Source organism: Orycteropus afer, unplaced genomic scaffold (genome assembly GCF_000298275.1).
Source record: "Orycteropus afer afer isolate SDZICR_OR568_19922 unplaced genomic scaffold, OryAfe1.0 scaffold00029, whole genome shotgun sequence".
NCBI lineage: Eukaryota > Metazoa > Chordata > Mammalia > Tubulidentata > Orycteropodidae > Orycteropus > Orycteropus afer.
Genome location: NW_006921616.1, coordinates 12118433 through 12143185, shown reverse-complemented (window position 1 = coordinate 12143185; position 24753 = coordinate 12118433). Strand labels below are relative to the sequence as shown.

At 47.8% G+C, this 24753-nt stretch overlaps 1 protein-coding gene across 1 annotated transcript in view; it reads left to right on the top strand.

The window, feature by feature from the left end:
• The first annotated feature begins 5 nt into the window (after positions 1-5).
• Positions 6-24753, top strand: part of ONECUT2 (one cut homeobox 2) — a 43018-nt gene continuing 18270 nt past the window's right edge. The window contains exon 1 of the mRNA XM_007935514.1: positions 6-906. Coding sequence (XP_007933705.1) covers positions 6-906 — 901 coding nt within the window. The remainder of the gene's footprint in view (positions 907-24753) is intronic.

The window sequence follows — 24753 nt, the reverse complement described above, 5'->3', positions numbered from 1 at the left end:
CCAGCATGGCCTCGATCCTGGACGGCGGCGACTACCGGCCCGAGCTCTCCATCCCGTTGCACCACGCCATGAGCATGTCCTGCGACTCGTCTCCGCCCGGTATGGGCATGAGCAACACCTACACCACGCTGACGCCGCTCCAGCCGCTGCCGCCCATCTCCACCGTGTCCGACAAGTTCCACCACCCTCACCCGCACCACCACCCGCACCACCACCACCACCACCACCACCAGCGCCTGTCCGGCAACGTCAGCGGCAGCTTCACACTCATGCGCGACGAGCGTGGTCTCCCGGCCATGAACAACCTCTACAGCCCCTACAAGGAGATGCCTGGCATGGGTCAGAGCCTGTCCCCGCTGGCCGCCACGCCGCTGGGCAACGGGCTGGGCGGCCTGCACAACGCGCAGCAGAGCCTGCCCAACTATGGGCCACCCGGCCACGACAAAATGCTTAGCCCCAACTTCGACGCGCACCACACTGCCATGCTGACCCGCGGCGAGCAGCACCTGTCCCGCGGCCTGGGCACCCCGCCCGCGGCCATGATGTCGCACCTCAACGGCCTGCACCACCCGGGCCACACTCAGTCCCACGGGCCCGTGCTGGCGCCGAGCCGCGAGCGGCCGCCCTCGTCTTCGTCTGGCTCGCAGGTGGCCACGTCCGGCCAGCTGGAGGAGATCAACACCAAGGAGGTGGCGCAGCGCATCACCGCCGAGTTGAAGCGCTACAGCATCCCGCAGGCCATCTTCGCGCAGAGGGTGTTGTGCCGGTCTCAGGGGACTCTCTCCGACCTGCTCCGGAACCCCAAGCCGTGGAGTAAACTCAAATCCGGTAGGGAGACCTTCCGCAGGATGTGGAAGTGGCTGCAGGAGCCCGAGTTCCAGCGCATGTCCGCCTTACGCCTGGCAGGTAAGGCCGGCGGTCCCTGGGGCCAGGCTAACCCGGAAAGAGGGCTCCGGTGCTGGCGGCCGGATCAGTGCGCCCACCTCTGGGTTCTCTCCGCCTTTCCCCATACACTTCCTCTTTCTTCTCTTCTTTATCTCTTATTCTTTTTCATGTGTTCTTACTCTTCTTTTTCCTCTTCTCTCTTTTCTTTTTCTGACTTCTCTTCCTCCCTCCACATCCCTGAGCTTGCCCCCCCCCCCCCCCTGTGCCAACGTTTGCCTTCTCTTTCCCACCTTCTCGGTAGTGAGAGGAGGGATGGGGGTGCGCATTCGCGTTGTCCGCCAGGAGCCCTTTTTCCAGGACGCACAGAGATGGGGACTGCCTTTATTCTAAGCCCTGTGCACTTGAACCCTTTTTCAGACCATACACTTCCGTTTTCCAGACTCCTAGTCCATCTATATGAAGACAGTGGAGGAGTTTTGCTCTTTAGAAGGGAAAAACATCGCTCCCACTCTCCTATCCACCACATCAGGCAAACTTCTTTGGTCATAGGCAGGAACCACAGCTTTGCCCCACATGAGAACAGGCGACTAGGACACAACAGTGCTCCCGGAGCCCGTCTCTGGCCTCGGCGCAGGGACTTTCTGCAGACGTTTGACCGAAAGCGCGGGCTCAGACTAGCTGTAAAGCTCCTGCCAACGCCGAGGGAAGGGTGCCAGGAGGAAGGCTGGGCTTTGGGAAGTCAGGGGGAGGAGGGACGAGAGACCGAGTGGAGAGTGCCCAGCCTTCTTCGTGGACCGCCTTTGCCTGGATTCTAGCGTTTGCTGGCATTTGCCTAGGTTGGCTGGGGCTCCGGGAGAGGCTAGGAGCTCACGGAAGAGGTGCTGAGAAATTAAGATTCAGGTTAGTTAATTCATCGCCGCCGCGGGCTGCAAGCTCCGCCTTTGCATTAAGCGGGCGTTGATTGTGCGCGTAGCGTAGCAGAGGGGAGAGCTGGCAGCCGGCGGGAGAGGACGGGTGGACGCGCCAATTACATTGTTCTGGAGCCGACTCGGCTCTTTGTGCCTCCTCTAGCGGCCGAGCCGCGAGGTACAGCCCTCTATTGTTCTTGGAGCACAGAAACCTCCTGTGTGGGCTGCGGGTGCAGGAGCCGGAGGGAAAGACGCAGCAGCGGCTGCGACTGGCACGCAGTTGCGCGCTTTTGTGCGCACAGACCCTGCGCGGCGCGCGTGACGACTGCGCTGCCCCCAGGACTCAATCGCCGAATCCTACGGGCTGAGTGTCCAGCCCCTCCCCCACACCGGGGAGGATACACAATACCCTGCTGCAGGCCCCGGACGGGTCTCTTCTTTGGGGCTAGGGCAATCTCTTGGGATTGGTGGGCGATCTGGGGGACAATTTGTGGTGGCAATGATTTGCATAAGCGTTGATACGTGGGTGCGCTCGATTCTGAGCCAGCCGTGCACAGCGCTCCTCCGAATGGGTAACGTCAGGCTGCCACTTACTCCGGCTTTTCGCGGCTTTCCTTGCACGCTGAGTCTGGCTGTGGACGTATACAAGGACGCCTGACCGGGCTGAGGCTGTGACAGGGGCTTGGGGTGGGGACGTTTCCGCTTTGACAGCCTCTGCTTGCCCGCTGTTTCAAGATTCCAGTCTCCAGCTAGTAATCGCCCCCAGTATTGATCCAAGAAGGTTAAACACACACACACACACACACACACACAAAACCGTTTTCTCTAAAGAACATCCCCTAAGTCAGTGGGCTCTGAATGCTTTCGTGTGGATTTGGAAATCTGCTACTTCATTCTTTCTCCTTTAGTTCACTCTTCATCCTCTCCCACCATTTTCTCTGATTTGCTCTTAGTTTCTGGCAAATATTAAGCAGGATAGCAGTGAAAAATAGCAATGGGTACTCCTTTGTCTTAGGCCCCAGTAACTCCTCCCCCCGACCCCCTGAGGCGGGCTCTAGCACTGGCTGGCTTCCTAGGCACCGGGGACCAGAAGGAACTTGGCAGCTGGTCTTGAGGGTACAGTTAAGGCGAGGATGACAGCTCTTGTACTTGGGCCCATCTCAGAGTGCTGCCGCCCCCTCACGCCTGGCAAGCAAAGGACAGAGGTTTTAAAGCACCTGCCTTCGCCGGTGCAGGTTTGAAAGTGCCGTGGAAAGAAAGTGATGCTTTACCGTTTAGAGCCTTCTGTCTTTACCACAGCCCCAAAGGTTAATGTGATGAGGAAGAGTGTGACATCCTGAGAGTCCCCCACAGACACACTGCGTCCGTTGTTCCTGGCCATACCTCTGAGAGCTGGGCCCAAGCTGTGTTTCCGAGAAGAGCCCTGAATTAGCTGCCCCGGCGGGAGACACACCTCCTCCAAACCCACTGCCCTCAAGTTGATTCCGACTCACAGTGACCCTATAGAACAGAATAGAAGTGTCCCGTAGGGTTTCCATGGCGGTAAATCTTTTTGCAAGCAGACTGCCTTGTCTTTCTCCCGCGAGCAGCTGGTGGGTTAGTATCGTTGACCTTTGGCTAGCAGCTGAGCGCTTTTAACCACTGTGCCACTAGGGCTCTCTAAAGACCCCTCCTGGGAATGGGAAATTCCTTCTGAGAACCCCCCTTTGCTCAAGCATTCAAATGTGTGTCTATTTTATTACCCCGGGTTGAAAAGGGACAAGAGCTTCAGCCTTTTTATCTGACCATTTTATCAGCAACTACAAATGTGTTGAGTGGTTATTATTACATGGGAGGCTTTTCAGTTCGGGGTCAGTAGATCAGTCTTCACACACTGACGCAGAAGCCAGGCCTGGTAAGTAGGTATTATGTGCTCAGGAGCTAGGGAAGCGGAGCAAATGGGGAAGAAAGGCGGAGGCCTTCCCCGCCAGGGCCATCGATCCGATCCCCGCCGGGCAGCACCGAGGGCCCACGACACTCGACACTCGGCTCCGGGGGTTAAACAAGCCGCAGATTCCTGCCCCCGCGGCTCCGAGGGACGCGCCGCGCCGCATCCCGCCTTTCTTTCCCTTTCTCTCTGTCTCCTTTGAGCTGCCCTTTCTTGTCCTCCCGTGGGCCCTGTGTGCACTGCCAGAGTCCGGACCGGATGGGTTTGAGGCACCTCGGAACTAAGATGTCTGATGTGGGCTAGCATCGCAAACCGTCCTGTGAGCGAACCGCGATCCGTCGCGAGAAAAGGTCCTTCTCTCTTCCCTCCCCGCGTCCTCTCGCCTTTCCTGCTTGACGGCTTCTGCACGCCTCCAGCCCGAGGTGGTACTTCAGACGAAAAGAGAAACTCAGAGGCCCCAGCAGAGGTTGGTGGAAACTTCCCAACGCACGCCTTCGACCTGCGTGGGCAGGGAGCGATTGCAGCCGGTCCCAGTGGGGCCTCCGGGGCAGTCCCCAAGGCCGGCGACCGCGGATGGTTTCCAGTAACCCGGTAAGAGGCGGCGAAGACTAATTCCAGAGGTTTCGAGTGCAACCACTTTACCGGGTTGAGCCCAAGAAGCCTCTGAACCAAGCACAAGGTGGGGCCTGGGAAAACCCAAACCAGAACCCGGAGTAGAGCCCCCGTGAAGGAAAATCAAGTCCTCGAAGGCCAAGATGGTCTCCTCCAAGTCGGGAAGAGTGAGCGGAGCCCCTCCGGCCTCGTTACGCGCCTGCGGAGCGTGGGGGGAGGGCGGTGAGTCGGCCGCCCCGGGCGCAGGCGGCCTGCGCCAGCCCCGCGGCGCACAGGCGCACGCCTTAGTCCAAGCAGCAGCTTCCAGCCGCCAGTCGGGGCCTTTAAGCAACCTGCCAAGATACCTCCTTGGCCACCTGACGCTCGCAGCCTGGGACCTGGCCGGGGCGGTCGGCCGCAGGTCTAGCCAGGGCACCACGTGTGTGCGTGTCTCCAGCTGCATCCCGAAGTTCTGGGCTCCGGCAGCCGTCGCACCCCTCCGAGGGGCGGGGCAGGGCTGGCCTCAGCGTCGCGCTCCTCTCCCTCGAGCAGCTCGGGCCTGCGACTCTCGGGCCTGCCCACCTGTCCCCAAAGGCTTAGTTCGAGATTCGAGCCCCGGAGGCCGAACGCAACCCACGTCGGCACAGAACAGGCGGCGGTATTTTCGCTTGATGGGCCGGTCGGATGAATAACTGAGCAGCTTGCTTCGTTCTTGCTTCGTCGAGCCCCGGGCGCCTCCGCAACACCTTCCCGTTACGCCTTGAGGTGGGCGGGAGCGGGCCCCGGCTGCCAGGCGCCGTCGACGAGCTCGGCTGCGAGTTTATTTTTATTCCAGGCTCTGCCGTGTGGTTATGTCACTTTCTCAAACAAATGTGTATATGGAGGGAGATCGATGCTGATAATGTTTAGAAGATTAAAAGAGCATTAATGCTGGCAACACTAACGTAAACGTGCGGACCCAGATTTCATTGATCTGGAATCTGATCCGGCGCGTTTCCAGTAAACCCAACGGCGCTCTTCCCAGCAGAGAGCTCTCCAGGCCCAGGCTCCCCGCGCTCCGCCACTCCACCTCGGGGCCCTAGCTTAAGTCTCAGGCAGCTGCTCCCCGCGGGGTCCCAGGAGCAGTCCTTCCTCTCCGAGGCTTCCTCCTCGGCGTGTTCCCTGAGGTCTCCCTGAGTGCCGGCGCGCTCACCTCCGCGCGCCCGGCCGCCGGGTCTCCACGTGGCTCATCCAGCGAAGGTGCTGCGCCCGACGCGCTGAGTCCGCGCGGTTCCCCTGTGCTCGCCCTTCACTGCTTCTGCCCGCACGTGATCCACCAGACCCAGAGAACTTCTCTGCCCCTTCAGACCCGCCCAGGAAAGCCCCAGTGATACGGAAATTCAGTCTCCCTCGCGTTCTGAGCTAATGATCAAGTCCAAGTTTGGAAATGACAGCGCTGAAACCGCGGGGAAGAGCGCGGCTTCCGGAACTGGGGAATCCCCGCGGGTGCAGGCTGTACTCAGACTAAAAGTCCCCCTCGCAGAATTGCCGCGCAGGTGCATCAGTTGGACAATTAAAGCTGCCCCACGGATGAAGACAGGCCTGGGCTTCATCTTACGGGATCGCTAGCACTTCGCCGAGTTAATGCACGGGCCAACCCGGGAAGAGTCTGGTTTCCTGGCCTGGCTGGGGAGGAGGGGAAGGACACCGGACAGGGAGCATGCCCCTTCCCAACCCGAGGGAATCGTCTTCGCGTCCAGTCAGCCGGGCACTCAGACCCAGCCGGCTCAGGGCTTTGACTCAAAGAGAGAACTTTGAAGTTTTCCTTCCCACCTGAGGTGGGGGCACTGCCACTCCCCCCAACCACCACCTCCCTCCCAACACACACACACCCAAATGGTGGCTTGTTGCGCCCGCCCGGAAAGAACACTAAGGGGAATTTCACCGGAAAGAATAAGAGAGCTGCTGTGGGATGCAGGGGCCATGAGAGGTGAATTGCTGTTTTTTTCTGAAACTATAAATCCTCTCGTTGGAGGAAGTTAAGCTTTTCACTCAAGAGAAGGTTCCAGTCTGGAAGGAAGGGAGCATTTTCTTTCCTTCTCCAAGAACAGTTGGGAAAATGAGGGCGGGAGAAGAGAGGAAAATCTAACATTCGCCTGTTTGGAGGTGCCGCGGCGGGTAGGCAGGTATGTGTCTTCTCCCCGAAATGTGGCGTCATCACCCCACCAGTGACCCCCTTAAAGAAGGGAGCCCTGACACACTGCCTGAGTTCCTAGTTGAAACTTGCACTCACCCCCTCCTAAAATCCTGTCAGCTAGGTCAGGTGACCCGATAAGGAAACTAAAGAGGTGATTTCCTTCTGGTCTGGAAGACAGCTGCTCCCCTCCCCCACAGGCTTCTAGGCTCTAAGAGGGTGAGTGGGGCCCCATCAGAATCCCAAGTGGAGGCAGGATGCCTGGGGAAAGATAGGTCTGGGGTAGAGGGTGAGCTCGTTCCCCCGAGGCCTCTTGAGAAAGGTGTCTGCACAGGCAGCTGAATCCTGCACGGTGGCTTTTAGCTTCCGGAGCTGCAGGCCTGTGCTCCAAGGGAAGAGAGCCTCCCTCTGCTGTTACAGGCACCACTGCAGGGCCACCTCTTGTAGGCAAGGGCCCCCAGGTTTGCTGGCCCTGACACACCTGCATCTCAGGGGCGACAGCAGCAGGCCTTGGCAGCACCCCACACCGCTGCTCTGGGTGGGGCTGGCAGAGGCCATCTCCATGAGCAGTGCTGTCACCTAGGGGGTCCGTGGAGAAATGTCAGCCTCAAAGGAACAGTTTCTGGGTTCTTGCCAAAGGAAAGGAAGTGAGGAAGGACTACACAGAAAGCATTGCCTGGATAAAGGGCACTCGGGAGGGGCCTTGGCACCATAGGTGTCAGATCTCATCTTAGGACTCTGTGGACCATGCTGACCTCTGACCTTCTTAACCGGTTAACCAGTTGCGTGTCAGAGGAGTTATGCGCTCCATGGAGTTTTCAGAGGCTGGTTTTTCAGAAGTAGATAGCCAGGCCTTTTGTCCGAGGCACCTCTGCGTGGACTCCAGCCTCCCGTCCTTCATTTAGTGGTGAGCACATTCATTAACTGTTTGCGTTTCCCAGAGACTCTCTGGCTTCAAGTCAATACCAGTAACAGAGAAATTGTTTTTCTGTCAATCAGTTCTGACTCAAGGTGACCCCCTGTGTTGTAGAATGGAACTGTACCCCATGGGGCTCTCAAGGCTGTGACTTTTCAGAAGCTGGTCTCCAGGCCTGTCTTCAAAAGTGCTTCTGAGTAGGTTTGAACTGCCAACTGGTCAGTTAGTGGTCAAGCATTTAACTGTGCCCCCCAGGGACTCCTGTGTTTGGTGCCTTCAAGTCAATTCTGGTTTGTAGTGGGTAGATGTGCCCCATAGGATTTTCTAGGCTGTAATCTATATATTAGCAGATCTCTAGATCTTTTCTCCCATGGTCGTTTGAACCACTAACCTATCAGCAGCCTAGCGCTTCTTAGGAATCCTTCTTCTTCCTAACCTTGTGGGAAGATGTTTCCTCAGGGGGATGCCTTTTCTTGGTGGGAGACTCCATTGTGATGAACCTAGTAAGGTCATTTACACTATCAGAGGCACAGCTTGCTCAGGGACACTAGTTTCACGGGCCCCTCAGTCACCCAGTCTTTGCCCCAGTTGACTTCAGCGCTTCTGGGAAAGGCTTTTTGATTTCCAAGCCTCATTCAAAGCAGAGCCTGGAAAATGGACATAAGTTTCTGTAGGGCCCATTAGGGAACAGGTGGAGAAGTTGAGGTTGACCGGGTAACCCAGTCCATCTGATGCCTGGCACAGTAAAGGTGGTCTGATGCCTGGCATGGTAAACACAGTAAAGGTGGTCTGATGCCTGGCATGGTAGGGCTGGGAGGCAGGCTGTGGGCCATGTGGCTATAGATACTCCCACTTGGGGAGCAGGATTCCTAGAAGCTGTGGGCATTTGTTATGAAAAAAAAAATGCCCCGCACAACTTGTCCCAGATGGAAGGGAGGCTCTGCGTTCAACGTTGGCGCCTTGCTCACGTTTGAGCACCCATTACTCTTCAGTAGAAAGCAGACTTTGTTTGGGTTAGAAGCACACCTCCAACATAATTTAATCAGCATTGGACTTTGGCTCGTGTAATCAAATATACATATACTTTCTCCTGCAGGAAGAAAAATAATTTCTCTGTAACTGGTATTGACTTGAAGTCATGTAATCTCTGGAAAGTATCACATTTTTAAAGGGAAAGGTGAAATTAAGGGGAAAAGAACCCACAGGGTTGATGGTTTGCTTTGTCCTTGCTAAGAAGAGCCAGTTACCGCCTAAGAAAGGGCAGAAAGAGCATTCCTAAAGCTCAAATACGTGCTGCTCCAATTGTCAATATTTCACTCCAGCTGGCTCAATGCAGTCAGCTTCCAGATCTATACAAATAGGAAGCCGGCAGACTGGTTGACCAGATCCCAGGAGTGTCGACTTTGTTTTCATGTCAGTTAGACATCTTTGGAAGAACTTATTCAGTGTTCCACTTTTCTACTCCTTTTGGAGAAGCTTCAGGCGGCAACATCTCATCCAGTTGCAGCGGGAGGTGGGTCGTCAGCAAGCCCCTTGTTGAAGGGTGATTGGTAGCCATTGGCAGCTTGCCCCTCTATCTCCAGGACCAGGAGCAGGAAGCTCTGCCCTGGAGCGTCCCCCTAGAGCAAGCTTGAACTCCCTACCCTCAGGGTGAGGCTCTGGGCTTTGCCTAAATTGAGTCTGTTAGGGATCTGTTGTAAACACAGATCCATTGATTTGCATTTGTCAGAGAGTAAAGTTAAACCACTGAAATGAGAAGCCCTTACCCTTTTATGCAGGGCCAGGGAAACCTTTCATATTGATCCTATTGATCCAACCTTTCCCTTTAAGGAAACCACATAGTTAAAGACCCTCGTTCAATAGATTTACCCTTCGCGCGTGTGATGTTCCTTTAAGTGTTCTCATCTAGGATAGCTGGGCATTAAGCGCACTCCAAACCAAACAAAAATGAAGAGGGAGTGGGAGGGGAGGGGTCAGGAGGGAGAATTGTGGGAAGTGAAATGAAATCAAACTGAAATGTGTAATGGTTGGGTTGGGGATGTTTTTCTCATTCTTCTAAGATGCCATGCAGGGGCAAGGGCAAAATTGATATATTTAGCTTTTTTTTTTTTTTTTTCTACAAAAGAGAATTTGTTTATATGCATAGAGTCACAGTGTCGCAGGAATGTAATTTTCTACTGTAAAATTACTTCAGTCAAACCATTAGCTTGGTTCATTTAGGCTAGTTCACTTAAAAGCAGTGATACTTCCACAATAATGATGTGGGTTCATGTGTAGCAAGTCAGTAATAGAATTGTCCCCTCAAAAAAAAAAAACAAACAAACAAACAAACTCATTGCCATCGAGTTGGTTCCAACTCATAGTGACCCCTCATTGGGTTTCTGAGGTAGTATCACTACAGAGGCAGATTGTTCAGTCTTCCTTCCAAGGAGTGGCTGGTGGGTGTGAACCACCAGCCTTCTGGTTAGCAGTCAGAGTAGTCAGACGCCTTAGGCACTATGCCACCAGAGCACCTAGAATTGTTCTGAGGAATGCAATATTTTGGACTCTGTTTTTGAGCATGGACACCAGCGTTGCTCCAGAAGAGTTGTGTGTTCTGATGGAAGTATGGGTGGAACCTAGTCTAGGAGTAATGTGTAACTTTTCTTATAGAGCAGTGTAGGTGGAATAGAAATTACTAAATATTGTTCAGTATAACTGTTGCTCAATATCATCAATTAGAACAAGGCCAGGGGCCAAATGTGGAACAGACTGTTAATTGCTTATATGCATGGTCAGCTTGAAGCTGAAGTTGAACTTAGTCCACAAGAGCCAAAGCACAACCTTTAAGTATATCCCACTTAAATTTAGAGACCACCTTAGGAATAGATTTGATGCATTGAACATTAATTACTGTAGACCAGATGAACTGTAAGCAAAAGGCCATTAAACAGACCAAAACGGTGTCAGAAGAAACTCTGAAATTTGCTCTCGAATATAAAGTAGCTACAATGAATGGAAGAAATGATGAAGTAAAAGAGCTGAACAGAAGATTTCAAATGGTGGCTTGAGAAGACAAAGTAAAGTATAATGAACTGTGCAATGATCTGGAGTTAGAAGACCAAAAGGGAAAAACATGCTCAACGTTTCTCAAGCTGAAAGAAATGTAGAAAAAAATGCAAGCCTTGTGTTGCAATATTGAAGGATTTTGTTGGGAAAATATTGAATGATGCAGGAAAAAAAAAGATGGAAGGAGTATACAGTGTCACTGTACCAACAAGAATGGCTTGACATTCAGCCATTTCAGGAGGTAGCATATGATCAAGAATCGATGGTATTGAAGGAATAAATGCAAGCTGCACTGAAGGCATTGGCGAGAAACTAGCCTCCAGGAGTGGCGAGAATACCAATTGAGATGTTTCAGCAAACAGATGCAGTGCAGAAAGTGCTCAACTCATCTATGTCAAGAAATTTGGAAGACTGTACCTGGCTAACTTTGTATCTATTCCAAAGAAAGGTCATCCAACAGAATGCGAAAATTGTCAAACAATATCATTAATATCACATGCAAGTAAAATTTTTCTTAAGATAATTCAATAACAGTTGTGGCAGTATACTCAAAGGGAACTGCCAGAAATTTAAGCTGGGTTCAAAAGAGGAAGTGGAACAAGGGATATCATTGCTTATGTCAGATAGTTCTTGGCTGAAAATAGAGAATACCAAAAATATGTTTACCTTTGTTTTATTGACTATGCAAAGGCATTCAGCTGTGTGAGTTAAATAAATTATGGATAATGTCACAGAGAATGGGAATTTCAGAACAGGTCCTGGTTCTCATTGTGAACCTATGCATAAACCAAGAGGCAGTCATTCAAACATAAAAGGGATACTGAATGGTGTAAAATCAGGAAGGTGTGCATCAGGGTTATATCTTTCACCATATGTATTCAATCTGTGTGCTAAGCAAACAATCTGAGAAGCTGGACTATATGAAGAAGAACTCATCAGAATTAAAGAAAGACTCATTAACAGTCTGCAATATGCAGATGACAGTCTTGCTTGCTGAAAGTGAAGAAGCCTTGAAGCACTTACTGATAAAGATCAAAGACTACAGGCTTTAGTAGAGTTACACTTCAACACAACTGGACCAATGAGCAACATCATGATAAATGGAAAAAATACTGAAATTGTCAAGGATTTCATCTTACTTGGATCCACAATCAACTCATTGAAGCAGCCATCGAAACGGTGTATTATTGCATTGGGAAAATCTGCTGCAAAAGACTTCCTTGAAGTGTTCAAAAGCAAAGATGTCACAATGAGGAGACTAGGGTGCACCTGACCCAAGCCATGGTATTTTAATCACTTCATATGCATGGGAAAGTTAGACAGTGAGTAAGGAATATCAAAGAAGAATTTATGCCTTTGAATTATGGTGTTGGTGAAGAGTATTGAATATAAATTATGGCCTGCCAGAAGAATGAACAAACCTTTGTTGGAAGAAGTACAGCCAGAATGCCCCTTAGAAGCGAGGATGGTGCGACTTTGTCTCACATACTTTGGACATGGTATCAGGAGGGACCAATCCCTGGAGAAGGACATCATGCCTGGTAAAGTAGAGGGTCCGTGAAAAAGAGGAAGACCCTCAAGGAGATGGGTAGGCATGGTGGCTGCAGCACTGGGCTCAAACATGCAATGATTGTGAAGACGGTGCCGTACTGGGCAGTGTTTCATTCTGTTGTGCAGAGGGTCGCTGTGAGTCTGAACTGACTCAGTGGTACCTAACAACAACTTCCCTCTTGCTTTCAAATATGAAAATGCAAGTGCTCTTTGTCTCCAGAACTGTTGGCACAGTCCATTTCATTTCTTCCCTGACCTTTTCTGCTCTGTAAATAACATCCATTTGTGATTTTTTTTTTTCAACACAGTACATGAGCTATCCCTAATTGGCTATCTCTTGGGTTGTTTTTGGACGTTCATGTTTGTTTTATGTGATTGGAAAATATTAATGATTCCTTAGGTGAGCTAATGTATTTATCTGCCGAATGAGTTCAAAGGGCACAGTTCAGCCATGGTTCAGGCTAATTGAACAGGAAGCAGTGAGCTCTCCAGGCTGTGCTGAACAAGGGACCAGTCCCTTAAAATATCACACTCAGCAAACACGCAATTTCTTTCTCCACTCTCATCCTGGAGTCTGATGTAAGAGGTTCAGATCAACTTGGATTGCCTGTTTAAAAAACTGAAGCCAAGCATTGCAACTGCAACAAAACCCTTGAGTCTCCCCTTGGGGAAGAAGAGTTTTCTCATTGGCTAATTGCTTTATTGGTAGCACTGACCTGCAGAGCAGCTGCAGGGGGCTGGACAAGGCTTAGGCCTCGGAATAATGTGCTCCATTAGAACAGGGCAAGGCATTTTTTTTTTTTTTTTGTTTACTCAATTGGAGCTCCCTGCAAAGTGCCATTAACCCCAGCCCAACCGCATGTGTGCTGCAAAAGCCAAAGGTCACGCCAGTCAGGCCGCAGGCACAGGCAGCTCTGCCCTGGCGTGAGGGAGGGGCCATCCTGCTGGCATTGCCCCTCCTGCCGCTTGCCCCAGCCCCAAGAGCCCCTCCCAGGGCTTTGACCAAAGCCAGTAGTTGCACAACTTGTTTACATTCCCCTATTGCTGAATCCTGGGAAGGAAGGTTGGGCAATCTACTTCCGTAGTGATACTGCCTCAGCAGCCCAAGGAGGGGTCGTTATGAGTCAGGGCGACTCGACAGCACCTAACAACAACATTGCTGAATCATGCTATTGATGACTGAACAATTTTGATCTGAGCACCATCAATCACAACCTGAAAGGAAATCTTCCCACTGACCCCCTCTTTTTTTTTTTTTTTTTTTATTTATGTTCCCCTCATCACTGTGCATTACAGTACATAGAATTTTGCAAATGGTGCTTTTAGCAGGAATGTAGTCTGGATAAGTGCTTGGGTCAAGAGGAAGACAGGCCTGCAAACATGACTGGGGGTTTGTTTGGCAGAAGGAAGGTTGGAGGTGGAGCTGGTGAAGACAGTGCAGGCTTCCACCTCAAGCAAGTGTGCCACCTGCCGGGAATCTTCTAACTGCAGTAAGCCCTACACCTCCAACACCAGGCCTGAGCCTCCTCACCATGTTCTTAGTATCTGTGTCTCCATTCCCCACCTTGTGGACCACACCCGTGCAAACACTCTTTTCCTATACATTCCTTAAGGGGCCTTCCCCCCCCCCCCGTCCTTCTGAGCTCTAACTTCTTCCTGTTCCAATTCATTGCCAAGAAGAAATCAACAGTTCGCATGTGATGGGTGATGATTTTCCTACCCCTTACACTGAGGTAATAGAATCCTGCTTAATTGAACGTGCTTGGGGGAGGAGGTGAAGAGAAAGCAAAGATCTGTGACAGATAAGAGAAACGGTTATGTGAGTAAGAGAAATGGCTCAGTTGACAGACCGATGAGGGTTGTGCCAACTTTGTTCTGCAAAGGTACGATGTTGTACAAAGGACTGGGGGGTGAGAATTTGCATCAGTAGGGAGCCCATGGGAGAGAGATATGCCCAATCAGCAAGCCAGAGGTGGGCTCTGTGAAACCCTCCGGGAAGAAAAAGTGAGCCAGCCGTTTTCCAATTGCACAAACGGGAGCCAGTGAGCTAGACTTGGAGCCAAACTGTGGAATTGGCTGTAGCTCCGCGGGCGGCAGCTGTTTCCAGACTCGCCTAGCATCGATCCCAGCCCGGAGCCCCTGGCGGTCGAGCGCCTGGGGGCTGGATTGCTGCATCCGAGACCCGGCGCGGGTTCAGCACCACGAACAGCGCCGGGAGGCCTGCTTTCTGAATGTGTTTTCCGTTCAGCCCGGAGAGGAGAGACGGGCATTCTGTCCGGGTTAAACAGCCCAGGGCAGGACCCTGACCAGTAAGTAGACTCAGGATTTCTAGACCTTGGTGCTTCAGACCATACAGAACCTGAGGTTTTCCTCTAGTGTCCCAGGGCATCTTGGTTTTCTGTAGGAGGTCAAAGATAATAGAGAGGAGGCAGTGAGAGGACAAAAGATGCTAAGTGACCCTTCCCTTCCAAGAAGAAGAGCATCACCTCTGTTGGGGGCTGAGATAGAACGCTTTCTCTGTACTACTGCCTGCTGCAGACACTGACTCCACTCTCAACACGAGGCTTCAGATTTAGAATTTCCTTTCACGGTTTCTTGTATACACACCTGTATACGCCTGATTTTTGAAAACGTGATTTTCATGATATTAAACAATATTCTCACATTCTATCAGCAATAATGCCACAGGGAAAACCAACTATGGCGGATCACTGCCTCTGATACATTTGGAAACAGGGTTTGATTTCTTGAGCATCATTGGTGCAAGGGCTTCCTTGGGAATAATCTTGCCATGGCTCCAACTCCTCCCTGCAAAGGGCCAGGGGCGTTGAGTCACTGCCTTCAAGCCCCACAGTGGAGTCCTGTGGCCCAGGCTAGGGGAAGAGCTGACAGGAGGTGCTGACCCCTGCCTCTGGCCTCTCAGTCAGCTGCTTTATTTGTGTTTCCATGCCAGAGAAAAGGGGCAGGTAGGTCCTTTTGGTCAATGATTTGGCAAAACTCCTATCTCTTTGGGTTTCTACTGAAATGGCTCTTGACTTTCCAGAGCTAATTAAAATGTAAAACTTTTGCTTTTTTTCCCAAGGAACTTTAGTTCAGGCCTAATGTAGTGCTAAAGTGGTTCTCAGGGAGGTGGAGCATAAGGACAGACAAGCATGTCCCCCTTTAAAAGAAAACCAAGAGTGTGGTAAATGAGATTTTCTTCCCGGTGACAATTCCAAGTGGCCCTTGTGTGAAAGGAGGGAAAATCCAGCCCCAAACTAATAATCCTGGCAGAGCCTTTGAACTTGATGGTGAAATAAAATAATGTTCTTTGTCTAAATGCCTACAATTTTGCTCTGGAAATGAGCAGGAGCATGTCTGAATCAGATTTAAGAACTGGTTTAAAATCTATTTGATAAGCACCAATTACAGCCGTTTCTTCAAGTAATCTGAATTTGCAGACATGCATTTGTTAGTAGTTGTTGAGTTACACTAGCAAACCCCTGTCCAGGTAAATCAGGTAAACATGAACTTGACAGTAAGCATAGCCTTGGGACAGAAAAAAAAACAGCCTATTTTCTATGCATCACTGCATCTTATTGCAGTCAGGCTGTACACTCACTCTGCAAGAGTTGGTACTGAATGCATTTCTTTCTAGTTGAGTCTGGTTTTGAAAAGGTATCTTGACAAGACTGCCACATAAACAGCATCTTTTCTGTAGTCTTCTTTGACTTCAAACAGTAAAACACATGTGGAGTAAAATAACTTTTCTGAACCAACACCAGTGTGTCTCAGGACTAAGGATTTTGAGAAACTCATCTTTGGTTGCAGTTCTATCCTAACGTATGCCAGAATTCACTTCAGTTTCTGCAAGACACATGAGCGAATTCTTTATGGCAAAGGGCACTCTCAACATCTAACCTCTCCGGTCCCTTCCCTCCTTCAAAACAGGAAGAGATTCCTTCCTGTTGAAGGGTGACCTTGTTCTGGGGCCTGCCTCTCCCACTTTCTAAGGATCCTGTCCTCTCTTGTTTATCACCTTCCTCTCCATTGGCTTCTTCCCATCAGAGTTTTTGTGCTCCAATCCTCCATCTTTTGAAAAAATGCTCCCCCAATGCCTATTCTAGCTTTTCCTGTTCTTAACAATGGCTCTGCCCATTGTGCGCCCCTCAAATTAGTAGATGATACTTGAAAAGATTTCCATGTTGGTACATCATTTGGAGCTGTATTTCATATTTCACAATACCAAGTTCTCATCAGTGTCACTTTCCTCCAAGGTTGAGATGCTGGAATTGAGTATGAATTTTAAAGGGAATCTCAAAGGGGAGTTAAGTCCGATCCAAAGCTTGAGATTAACACTGGTGGGCAAGGGATATGGAATGAACTAGACACTAAAATTGTGACCCATTTTACCAGTTGACTCTAGTCCGCCAAAGGACCCTCGTCCCTCCAAGCAGGCAGTTCTTCTTGTTAGTCTACTCATAGTGTCCTCCTTGCCACAACAGTACCTTTGCACACTCGGAGTTCTCTCTCCCCTGCCTGGAATGCCTTATCCCATCTGTCTCTCTCCAGATCCTCCTATTCGTTGTGGCCACTTCAAATTCTCCTTCTTCTCTAAAATCTTCCCAATTCTAGCTCTTCCTTTTCTCCCCCTTTTCAAGAGCTCTCATTGCAATCATCTGTACCAAGCTATATAACAGCTTCTTAACTCTGGCCTTATCATGCTTTCTAGACCTTTTCTTTATCTCCCTCATGGCCATAGTGGGGAGATATCATTTCCTGTGTATCCTTTTGTCTCCAACAGCCGCTGGGTCATGACTGAGCCCATAGTAAGCATTTTTTCCAGGGAGTCGTTTGGTCGACTTCTGACTATCTTTATAGACTATCCTCATTTCATTCACCCTATGGAGAACAGGTTGAATGTTTAGTTATACCTGACATGTTTTTTTCTAGCCTCTTCTCTTTTTTGTAGGAAATACTTGCTTACAAAATTGAAAATAGACTTCTTTGTTAACCTGAGGGAGCTCTGATGGCGTAGTGCCTAAGGCATTTGACTGCTCACCAGAAGGCTGGCAGTTCAAACCCACTAGCCACTCCTCAGAAGGAAGGTTGGACGATCTACTTCCATAGTGATACCACCTCGGAAACCCAAGGAGGGGTCACTATGAGTCAGATCCGACTCCATGGAAGTGGGTTTGGTTTTTTTGGTTTATGTTAACCTGAAATGAGACATATGCTTAATATGTAGGACACAGCTTTCATGATGGTATAGTTAATGACAAAGGTTCTTTTACTTCAATACAAAGCAGAAAATATTACTCACCTAAGGATAATTGAGCCTGAAATCACATCGGCAAATCAGAGGGACTGCTCCCGCCTTTTAAGACATTTTAATTATCAGTAAACTAAATTTGCATTTAAATAGCCGTTACTTGATATACTGCAAATTCTTAGATTGTTATTGACTTAAATTTACCTGTAATGACAAAAGCTAGAGATGAGCATTTTCATATTTATTTATCCTTTTTTTCCTTTCTCATTATCTTTTAGCAAACATACATAAATAAAGTTATTTGAGATCTTTGATTTCCGGTTGTCTAAACATTTTTAGGATTGTACACAGTTCCTCGTACATGCTACTGAAATAACTAGTTAAGAGAGGGGGAAAATGTTAACCAGTTTGTTTTTTTTTTCTCCATTGATTTTACTGGATTTTTAAAGCTCTCAATGGATAAATCCTTCTTTACGTTTACAGTATCTGTGTGGGGTTGATTGAAAACAGGTTTTATTATTATCTCAACATTAGTGAGAAACTCAAACTAAGATAATTTAGTTGGATATACTTCCTACATAGAAATTATATACAATATTGCCTTGCAATATTTTATCTTCTTTTGACATTCATATTACATGAGTAGCAAGCTATGAAGACCAAGCATATAGAAACAGAATTTAATGTTGAAATTAAAACATCCAGGACTCTTTTTCCTGATACCTTTAATTGTATGTATTGCTGTCCTGATGATAATTAGGTGTTCACAGTAAGAAATTGACTTAAGGGATGGTCATTTGGGTGCCCTGCATAGCCAAACCAAGTTGCCTTAGACACTGAGGCCAAGACAGTAGAATTGGGCAGAACTGGAAACAGCTCTGAAGTTTCTCTGAAGGGCCTTTGACCTCCAACTAGGGGAGTTGCAGAGGCTACCCTCTTCTCTGACAGGGGCACATGGCCTAGACATAGCTAGCGCCAAAAGCCACACACTCTCCTGCTTTCTCTTTTGGTCTGCTTGTTACCTCAGCCTCCTCCTCTGTCATTCTCCCAGAGGCATCAGGTGGGACCAGGAGGAGTCAGTACTGCTGGACTTCTCCCTTCCTGACCAGTTCTCCATCTACAGCCTCAGACTCAGACCTCTGCAGGCAGATAGTGGATCTTCTCTACTAGATCACTGTAGGCAGGACCCTGAGCTTGGTCCCTTTCAATTTCCCTTTAGCCCTAGCACAGTGCGTAGCATGCAGTAACCAGTAAAAACAAAAACAAAAATCGTTACTGTTGAGTCTATTCTGATTCATTGGGAAAATACTCATCTCACTCAATGAATGTTGTTGGTAGGTGCTGTCTAATCAATTGTCGACTCTTAGTAACCCTATAGAACAGAGCAGAACTGCCACATAGAAGGAGGAGGCCTGGTGGCACACTGGTTACGGGTTTGACTGCTAACGCAAAGGTTGGCAGTTCTAACCCACCAGCTGCTCTGTGGGAGAAAGACATGGCAGTCTGTTTCTATAAAAATTTACAGCCTTGGAAACCCTATGAGGCAGTTCTACTCTGTCCTGTAGAATTGCTATGAGTTGGAATCTACCAGATAGCAATGAGTTTGGTTTTTCTTAATTTTTACAGAAGTAGATTACCAGGAATTTCTCCCACAGAGCTGCTTCTTCTTGTTGTTATGTGCCGTCGAGTCGGACCTGACTCATAGCGACCCCTCCTTGGGTTTCCGAGGCAGTAACACTACGAAAGTAGATTGCCCCATCTTCCTTCCGAAGAGTGGCTGGTGGGTTTGAACCACCAGCCTTCTAGTTAGCAGTCAAGTGCCTTAGGCATTACGCTACCAGAGCTTCCATAGAGCTGCTAGGTGGGTTCAAACCAGCAACTTTTGGTTCATAGCCAAGTACTTAACCATTGTGCCACCAGATCTTGTGTCCTAAAAAGGGGCATAAACAGCCTGAGGGACCTCTAGCCCCACCAGATGATTGTCTATAGCTTGACATGGATTTTAAAATATGATTTCATTTTAAACATTCCTCCCCCCCCCCCCACTGAAATAACCACTGGACATCTGAGGAATGAAAGTCCAGGTCTGTTGCCTACAGAAATTGTCCTCCAACTGAAATCTCACTCTTTTGTGCCTACAAAATCCAAACAGTGCATTCACTTTGCTTAGGGTGTGACAATGGATATAGAAGCAATTTGGAAGTCATGTTAAAAAAAATAAAAATATTTACTCATTTGTGATTCTAACAATGTCTAGAGTTTTTGCTTGTTTGTTGTTATTTTGTGAACCTTAGGTTCTATATCTGGGTCTTTTTTTCTGTTTTTGAATCATAAGCAGAGTTAAAAATACTTGACAGTTTTGTCTTGATACTTTACGTGGGTGTTAAGGCTTGCCTTTCATGAATGAGTAAACCCCAGATAATGTGTTTATTTGCATCTTCCTCTCTCCCTGTCACCTAATGGTCTGGTACACAGAGGACAACTTGAGCTGATTTATATGGATCCCAGTGGCTCTCATTTGTGCATACTTAATTCAGGGAGGTGATCCCATTGATTTCTGGGCCCTACTTTTCAAGAGGTTGTACTAACATAGATATCTAAGCTGCTCTAACTACGTTGTCTGAAAAGGAAAACATTTTAAATCTTTGGAAGCAATTTTGACGGACATTTCATTGTGTTCCACATTACTTACATAATTAAATTTCCTTCACATCAAGGTCTGTTTAAAATTAAATAGAGAAATATTTTTGAGTTCCACTGGGCAGATAACTTTGTTTAGCTGGATTTGTTCTGCGTACGTATGAAATGACATCCCATGAATCAATACACATCGCTTGCACTTTCCATGGATGTGAAGAAATGACACCCTTAGTAGGCAGGTGTGTTGTTGTTGTTGTGTCATTGAGTGGATCTGGACTCCCAGCTGCTCTGTGCTCAGGGTAGAAGTGCCGCAGACAATTTTCTATGCTATTACCTTTAGGGGACAGAGAGCCAGGTCCTTTCTCCCATGATGAGTTCGGTTAGCAGCTAAGTGCTAAACCATTGCACCGCCAAAGCTCCTTACCAAGCTGGTTACTGAGCTTGTTTATCATGTAATTCCAAAAAGTCCTGTGTTTACACCTGCAGATGCTCAGGCTGATTTATTCAGATACTTAGCATTGTGAACAAAATTTGTAATTGCTTTCATGGATTCGCTGGTGTTCTGGACTCCTGTTTATAAACACACAGTGCCCTTCAGGGTGGCCAGCTTCCTGTGGAGCATACAGAAGTCTTATTTGCATAGCCTTGGAGTACAGTTCCAGGTTGGATTTGAAAGCAACAAATAGAGGGAGTTACTGGAGGATTCATTGTCTTCTGAAGAGGTGACTATGAGTGTTTTGTGTCTTTGTAAACAAGATACAGATTCAAGGCCTTATCTCTCAGCCCCGCCTACCCTGCTACTGAGAACAGGAGAAAGAGATCCTCCTGGTCTTTTATGCCAAGTCTCCTCAAGACGTAAAAGCCCTTATTGACAAAGATGGAAGATGACAGCCTGCAGCATGGATTACACTTCAACATAAAGAAAACAAAATCACAACTGAACCAAAAAGCAACGTCTTGATAAATGGAGAAAAGACTGAAGTTGTCAAGGATTTCCTTTTACTTGGATCCACAATCAAGGTCCATGGAAGCAGGACTCAAGAAATCAAATGACGAATTGCATTGGGCAAATCTGCTGCACAGATCCTCTTTAAAGTGGTAAAAAGTAAAAAATGTGCCCTCGAGGACTAAAGTACACCTGACCGGAGTATGGTACTTTCAGTCGCTTCCTATGCCTGGGAAAGCTGGACAACGAGTAAGGAAGACCGAAAAAGAACGGATGGTTTGAATGACGGCATTGGCCAAGATTGTTGAATGAATCGTAGACTGCCAGAAGAATGACCAGATCTGTCTTGGAAGAAGTACAGCCAGAATGCTCCTTAGAAGTGAGGATGGTGACACTTTGCCTCACATACCTTGGACATGTTCTCAGGAGGAACCTGTACGGGAGAAGGCCATCATGCTTGGTAAAATAGAGTGTCAGAGAAAAAGAGGAAGACCCTCAACAAGATGGATTGACCCAGTGGCTGCAGCAAAGGGCTCAAACATACGTACTGTTGTTGGGATGACACAAGACTGGGCTACGTTTGTTGTGCGATATGTTCCATTATGTCCTGTGGAAGGGGGCCTGTGGTGAGAGAGCTGTCGGTGGAAGTTTGTCAGTCCACAGGGATAGCTTGTGTATGATAAAAAATAATTTAAAGAACTACCTTTTGCTCATTTTAATTAGCCTTTAAGCACGGAAGCAGAATTCATTGGAATAGTCAAGGTCTGTGGAGGTCTTCAAGGTTTATCTTGTTTATCTCTGTGCCTCAAACAATAGTAAATACAGCACAGTGCAAGATTATTGTGGTGCTTAAATGAGCTAATGCATGTAGAGGATTAGAATGCCTGGTGTGTGGTGAGCACTTGTTCTGTGGCTGGTATGACTGTTATTGTTCATTGATTAAGATTACGTTTTGTTACTTCTCTGTATATCAGCAGGAGATGTGCCCTCTGTAACCAACTCTCCCATAGTTTCCATTGGTTAAGAGTATTGCTTGGTGTTGTAGTTAAGAGCATGAGCTTTGAAGACCAGTGACCCAGTTTGTGTTCCAGCTGTAACATGTCTCAGCTATGAGACATCAGGCAAGGCATTAACCTCAAGGGCCTCAGTTCGCTTCTCTGTAGTCAGGGCATAAAGTTGGTGCCAGCGTCATCTAGTTGGTGTGCAGATTGAATGAGATAACACCAAGTGCTTAGCACCGTGCCTGACATAGTTACCTCTTATTTCTTGACACTACAGATGACACTCTCTTTTGTGTGGAGGCCTCTGTCTTCAGCGTAATTTGCATGTCATTGTCACAGTGGGGTTTCTAATGAGATTACCGGACTCTACCCTTATCACAAGACGTGCTCTATGCAAACCGGTCAAACATACAACAGTAGTGCTTGCTCCCCCCTCCCCTCCCCACCCCAGTGTCCTTTTGCTGTTGTTGGCTGCGAGGCCCCCAAGTCATGGCTACCCCACGGACAACAGAACAAAAAGCTGCCCAGTCCTGTGCCATCCCCATGAGCGAGTGCAGGTGAGACTGCTGTTTTTCATATGGTTTCCATTGGCTGATTTCTGGAAACCAACCCCCAGGCCTTTCTTCCTATTCTGTCTTAGTCTGGAACTCTGTTGGAACTTATTTATCATCGTAGTACACACAAACCTCCACTGATGGACACGCGGTGGCTGCACATGAGGTGTGTTGGCTGGAAATCAAACCTGGTCTCTTGTGTGGAAGGCAAGGATTCTACCAGTTGTGCCATTGCACTGCATGGCCTCACAGCGACCTTTGAAGACCCCCTTAATAATTATAGGGACATTTTGCTAAGCCCCTGCTTAGAACACAGACATCTGTGTGTACACAGTAAGTCCTGACTGTGTGCTTACTAACTTATGTTGGGATGAAGCCCATTTTGCAAGCGTGATTCTTGTTGAGCAAAAAGTTCTGCAAGTGATAGGATTTTACATGTAATAATTGCAGCTGAGCCAACAAGGCTCAACTCACCTGGCTTTGTAAAGACCACAGGTTTGGGGATTTTATCAGAAAATTGATTTCTTAGACACCCAGGTGGTTGTGAGGCTAATGGGGCTCAGAAGAGTGGTTCCCTCTTTAACATCTTTATTAGTTTCCATGGGTCGGGGTTCTTCCCTTTTATCATGTTTCCTATGTTCATTTATTGTGCGCGTACCTGGATTGTCACCTGACTTCCCCAAAGGCTTCTGTTTTGGTTTACAGTAACCTCCTTGTCCCCAAATTTCTGAACTGAGGGACCACAACAAGAAAACAAAGAAGAAAAAAAAAAAAAAAGGAAAACAAATCAGCCCGCAGACACCTAGCTGTGGCTTTCCCTGAAATAGCAAGTTATTTCCTAAGATTCTGAAGCCATGGGCCTCTTGATTCTAACCATGCAAGTCTATTTAAACAGCTTCTGGTCTCCTTCCCTGACCCCAAATTACTCCCAAGCATTAATTGTCCTAGTGGTTTCATGGCCACATTATTTCATATTCATTAGTGTTTCATGAAAAATTATAACACTAATTAGAGCAGCTTCCAGTTAATTCACTTTGTGATTCATTACTGTCTCCTCTCTTGGTGTTCTGCATGTGGTCATCTTTGGAGAATGCATCCAAGAGGTAATTGCAGCTCTATTCCCTGAGTGATGGCCTAATGCCATTAGTTCTGATCCACAGGCTTCTTGGCAGCTCTGATGAGGGTCTGGTTACAGTTGCACCCTCATCCCTTGCCTTTTGGATGCAGGGAGAGGAGGAAGCCTGCAGTGAGGACTGGTGTTTAGGAAGGAGGTCAAGGTGGAAGGAAAAAAGGACATTCTTGGACAGCTGTGAGCATCACTTTAACCTCTTACAGAGCCTGGAGAGCCCCTGGGTGGTACAAACAGTTAATACTCTTGGCCACTAACCAAAAGGTTGGTGGTTCAAGTCTACCCCGAGATGCCAATGAAGAAAGGCCTATTTTCCTATTGGGATGTCTGACTTTATCTTATTGCTTTCCAAGAGTTTTTATATATTCTGGATTCAACTCCATTGTCAGTCATATGTGGTACATATATTCATGGCTCTCTTTTTCACTTATTTATTGGTGCCTTTTGATCAAGAAAGTTCTTTATTTTAATGTGGCCTTATATGAAAATTATTTCCTTTTGAATAGCACTTTGTGTCTTGGTTAAAAAATCTTTCCTGTGATCATAAAGATATTACCCTTTATTATCTCCTTAAAGCTTTATTGTTTTGCTGTTTCCACTAAGATCTATGATCCACGCAGAATTCGTTATTTTGCATATGACACAAAGTAGGGGCCAAGTATCACCCCCTCTCCAATGCCTGTCAAATTATTCCATCCCCATTACTGGACAGATCATCATTTCCTCATGTTCTGCAGTGCCACTCGTCATTAAATCAAGGGTCTGTATGTGCATGGATTTGTGTCTAGACTTTCTATTCTTCTGTTGGTCTATTTTGATCCACTTGTCCTAGTACCACAATGAAAAGTCTTGATATTTGATACACCAGACCCTCCCATCTTGCTCTTATTCATCAACAATAGCTTGTGTATTCTTTGATTTTTGCGTCCCTGTATAAGTTTCAGAATCAGCTTGTCAAATTCAAAAGGAAACAAAGAAGGGAGGGAAGGATGGAGAAAAACCTGCTGGGATTCTGACTGAGGATTGCATTGGATCTTAAGATCAATATGGGGAGAATTAAATTCTGTACAATATCGAGTCTTCCTGTCAATTTATTTGAACATTCTTTAATTTCTCTGACAAAGTCTCATAATTCTCTCCGTCAAAGTCTTGCATACCTATTATTAGATTTATCTATATGTATTTGATGTTTTGATGCTACCATAAATTATATATATATATATATATATATAT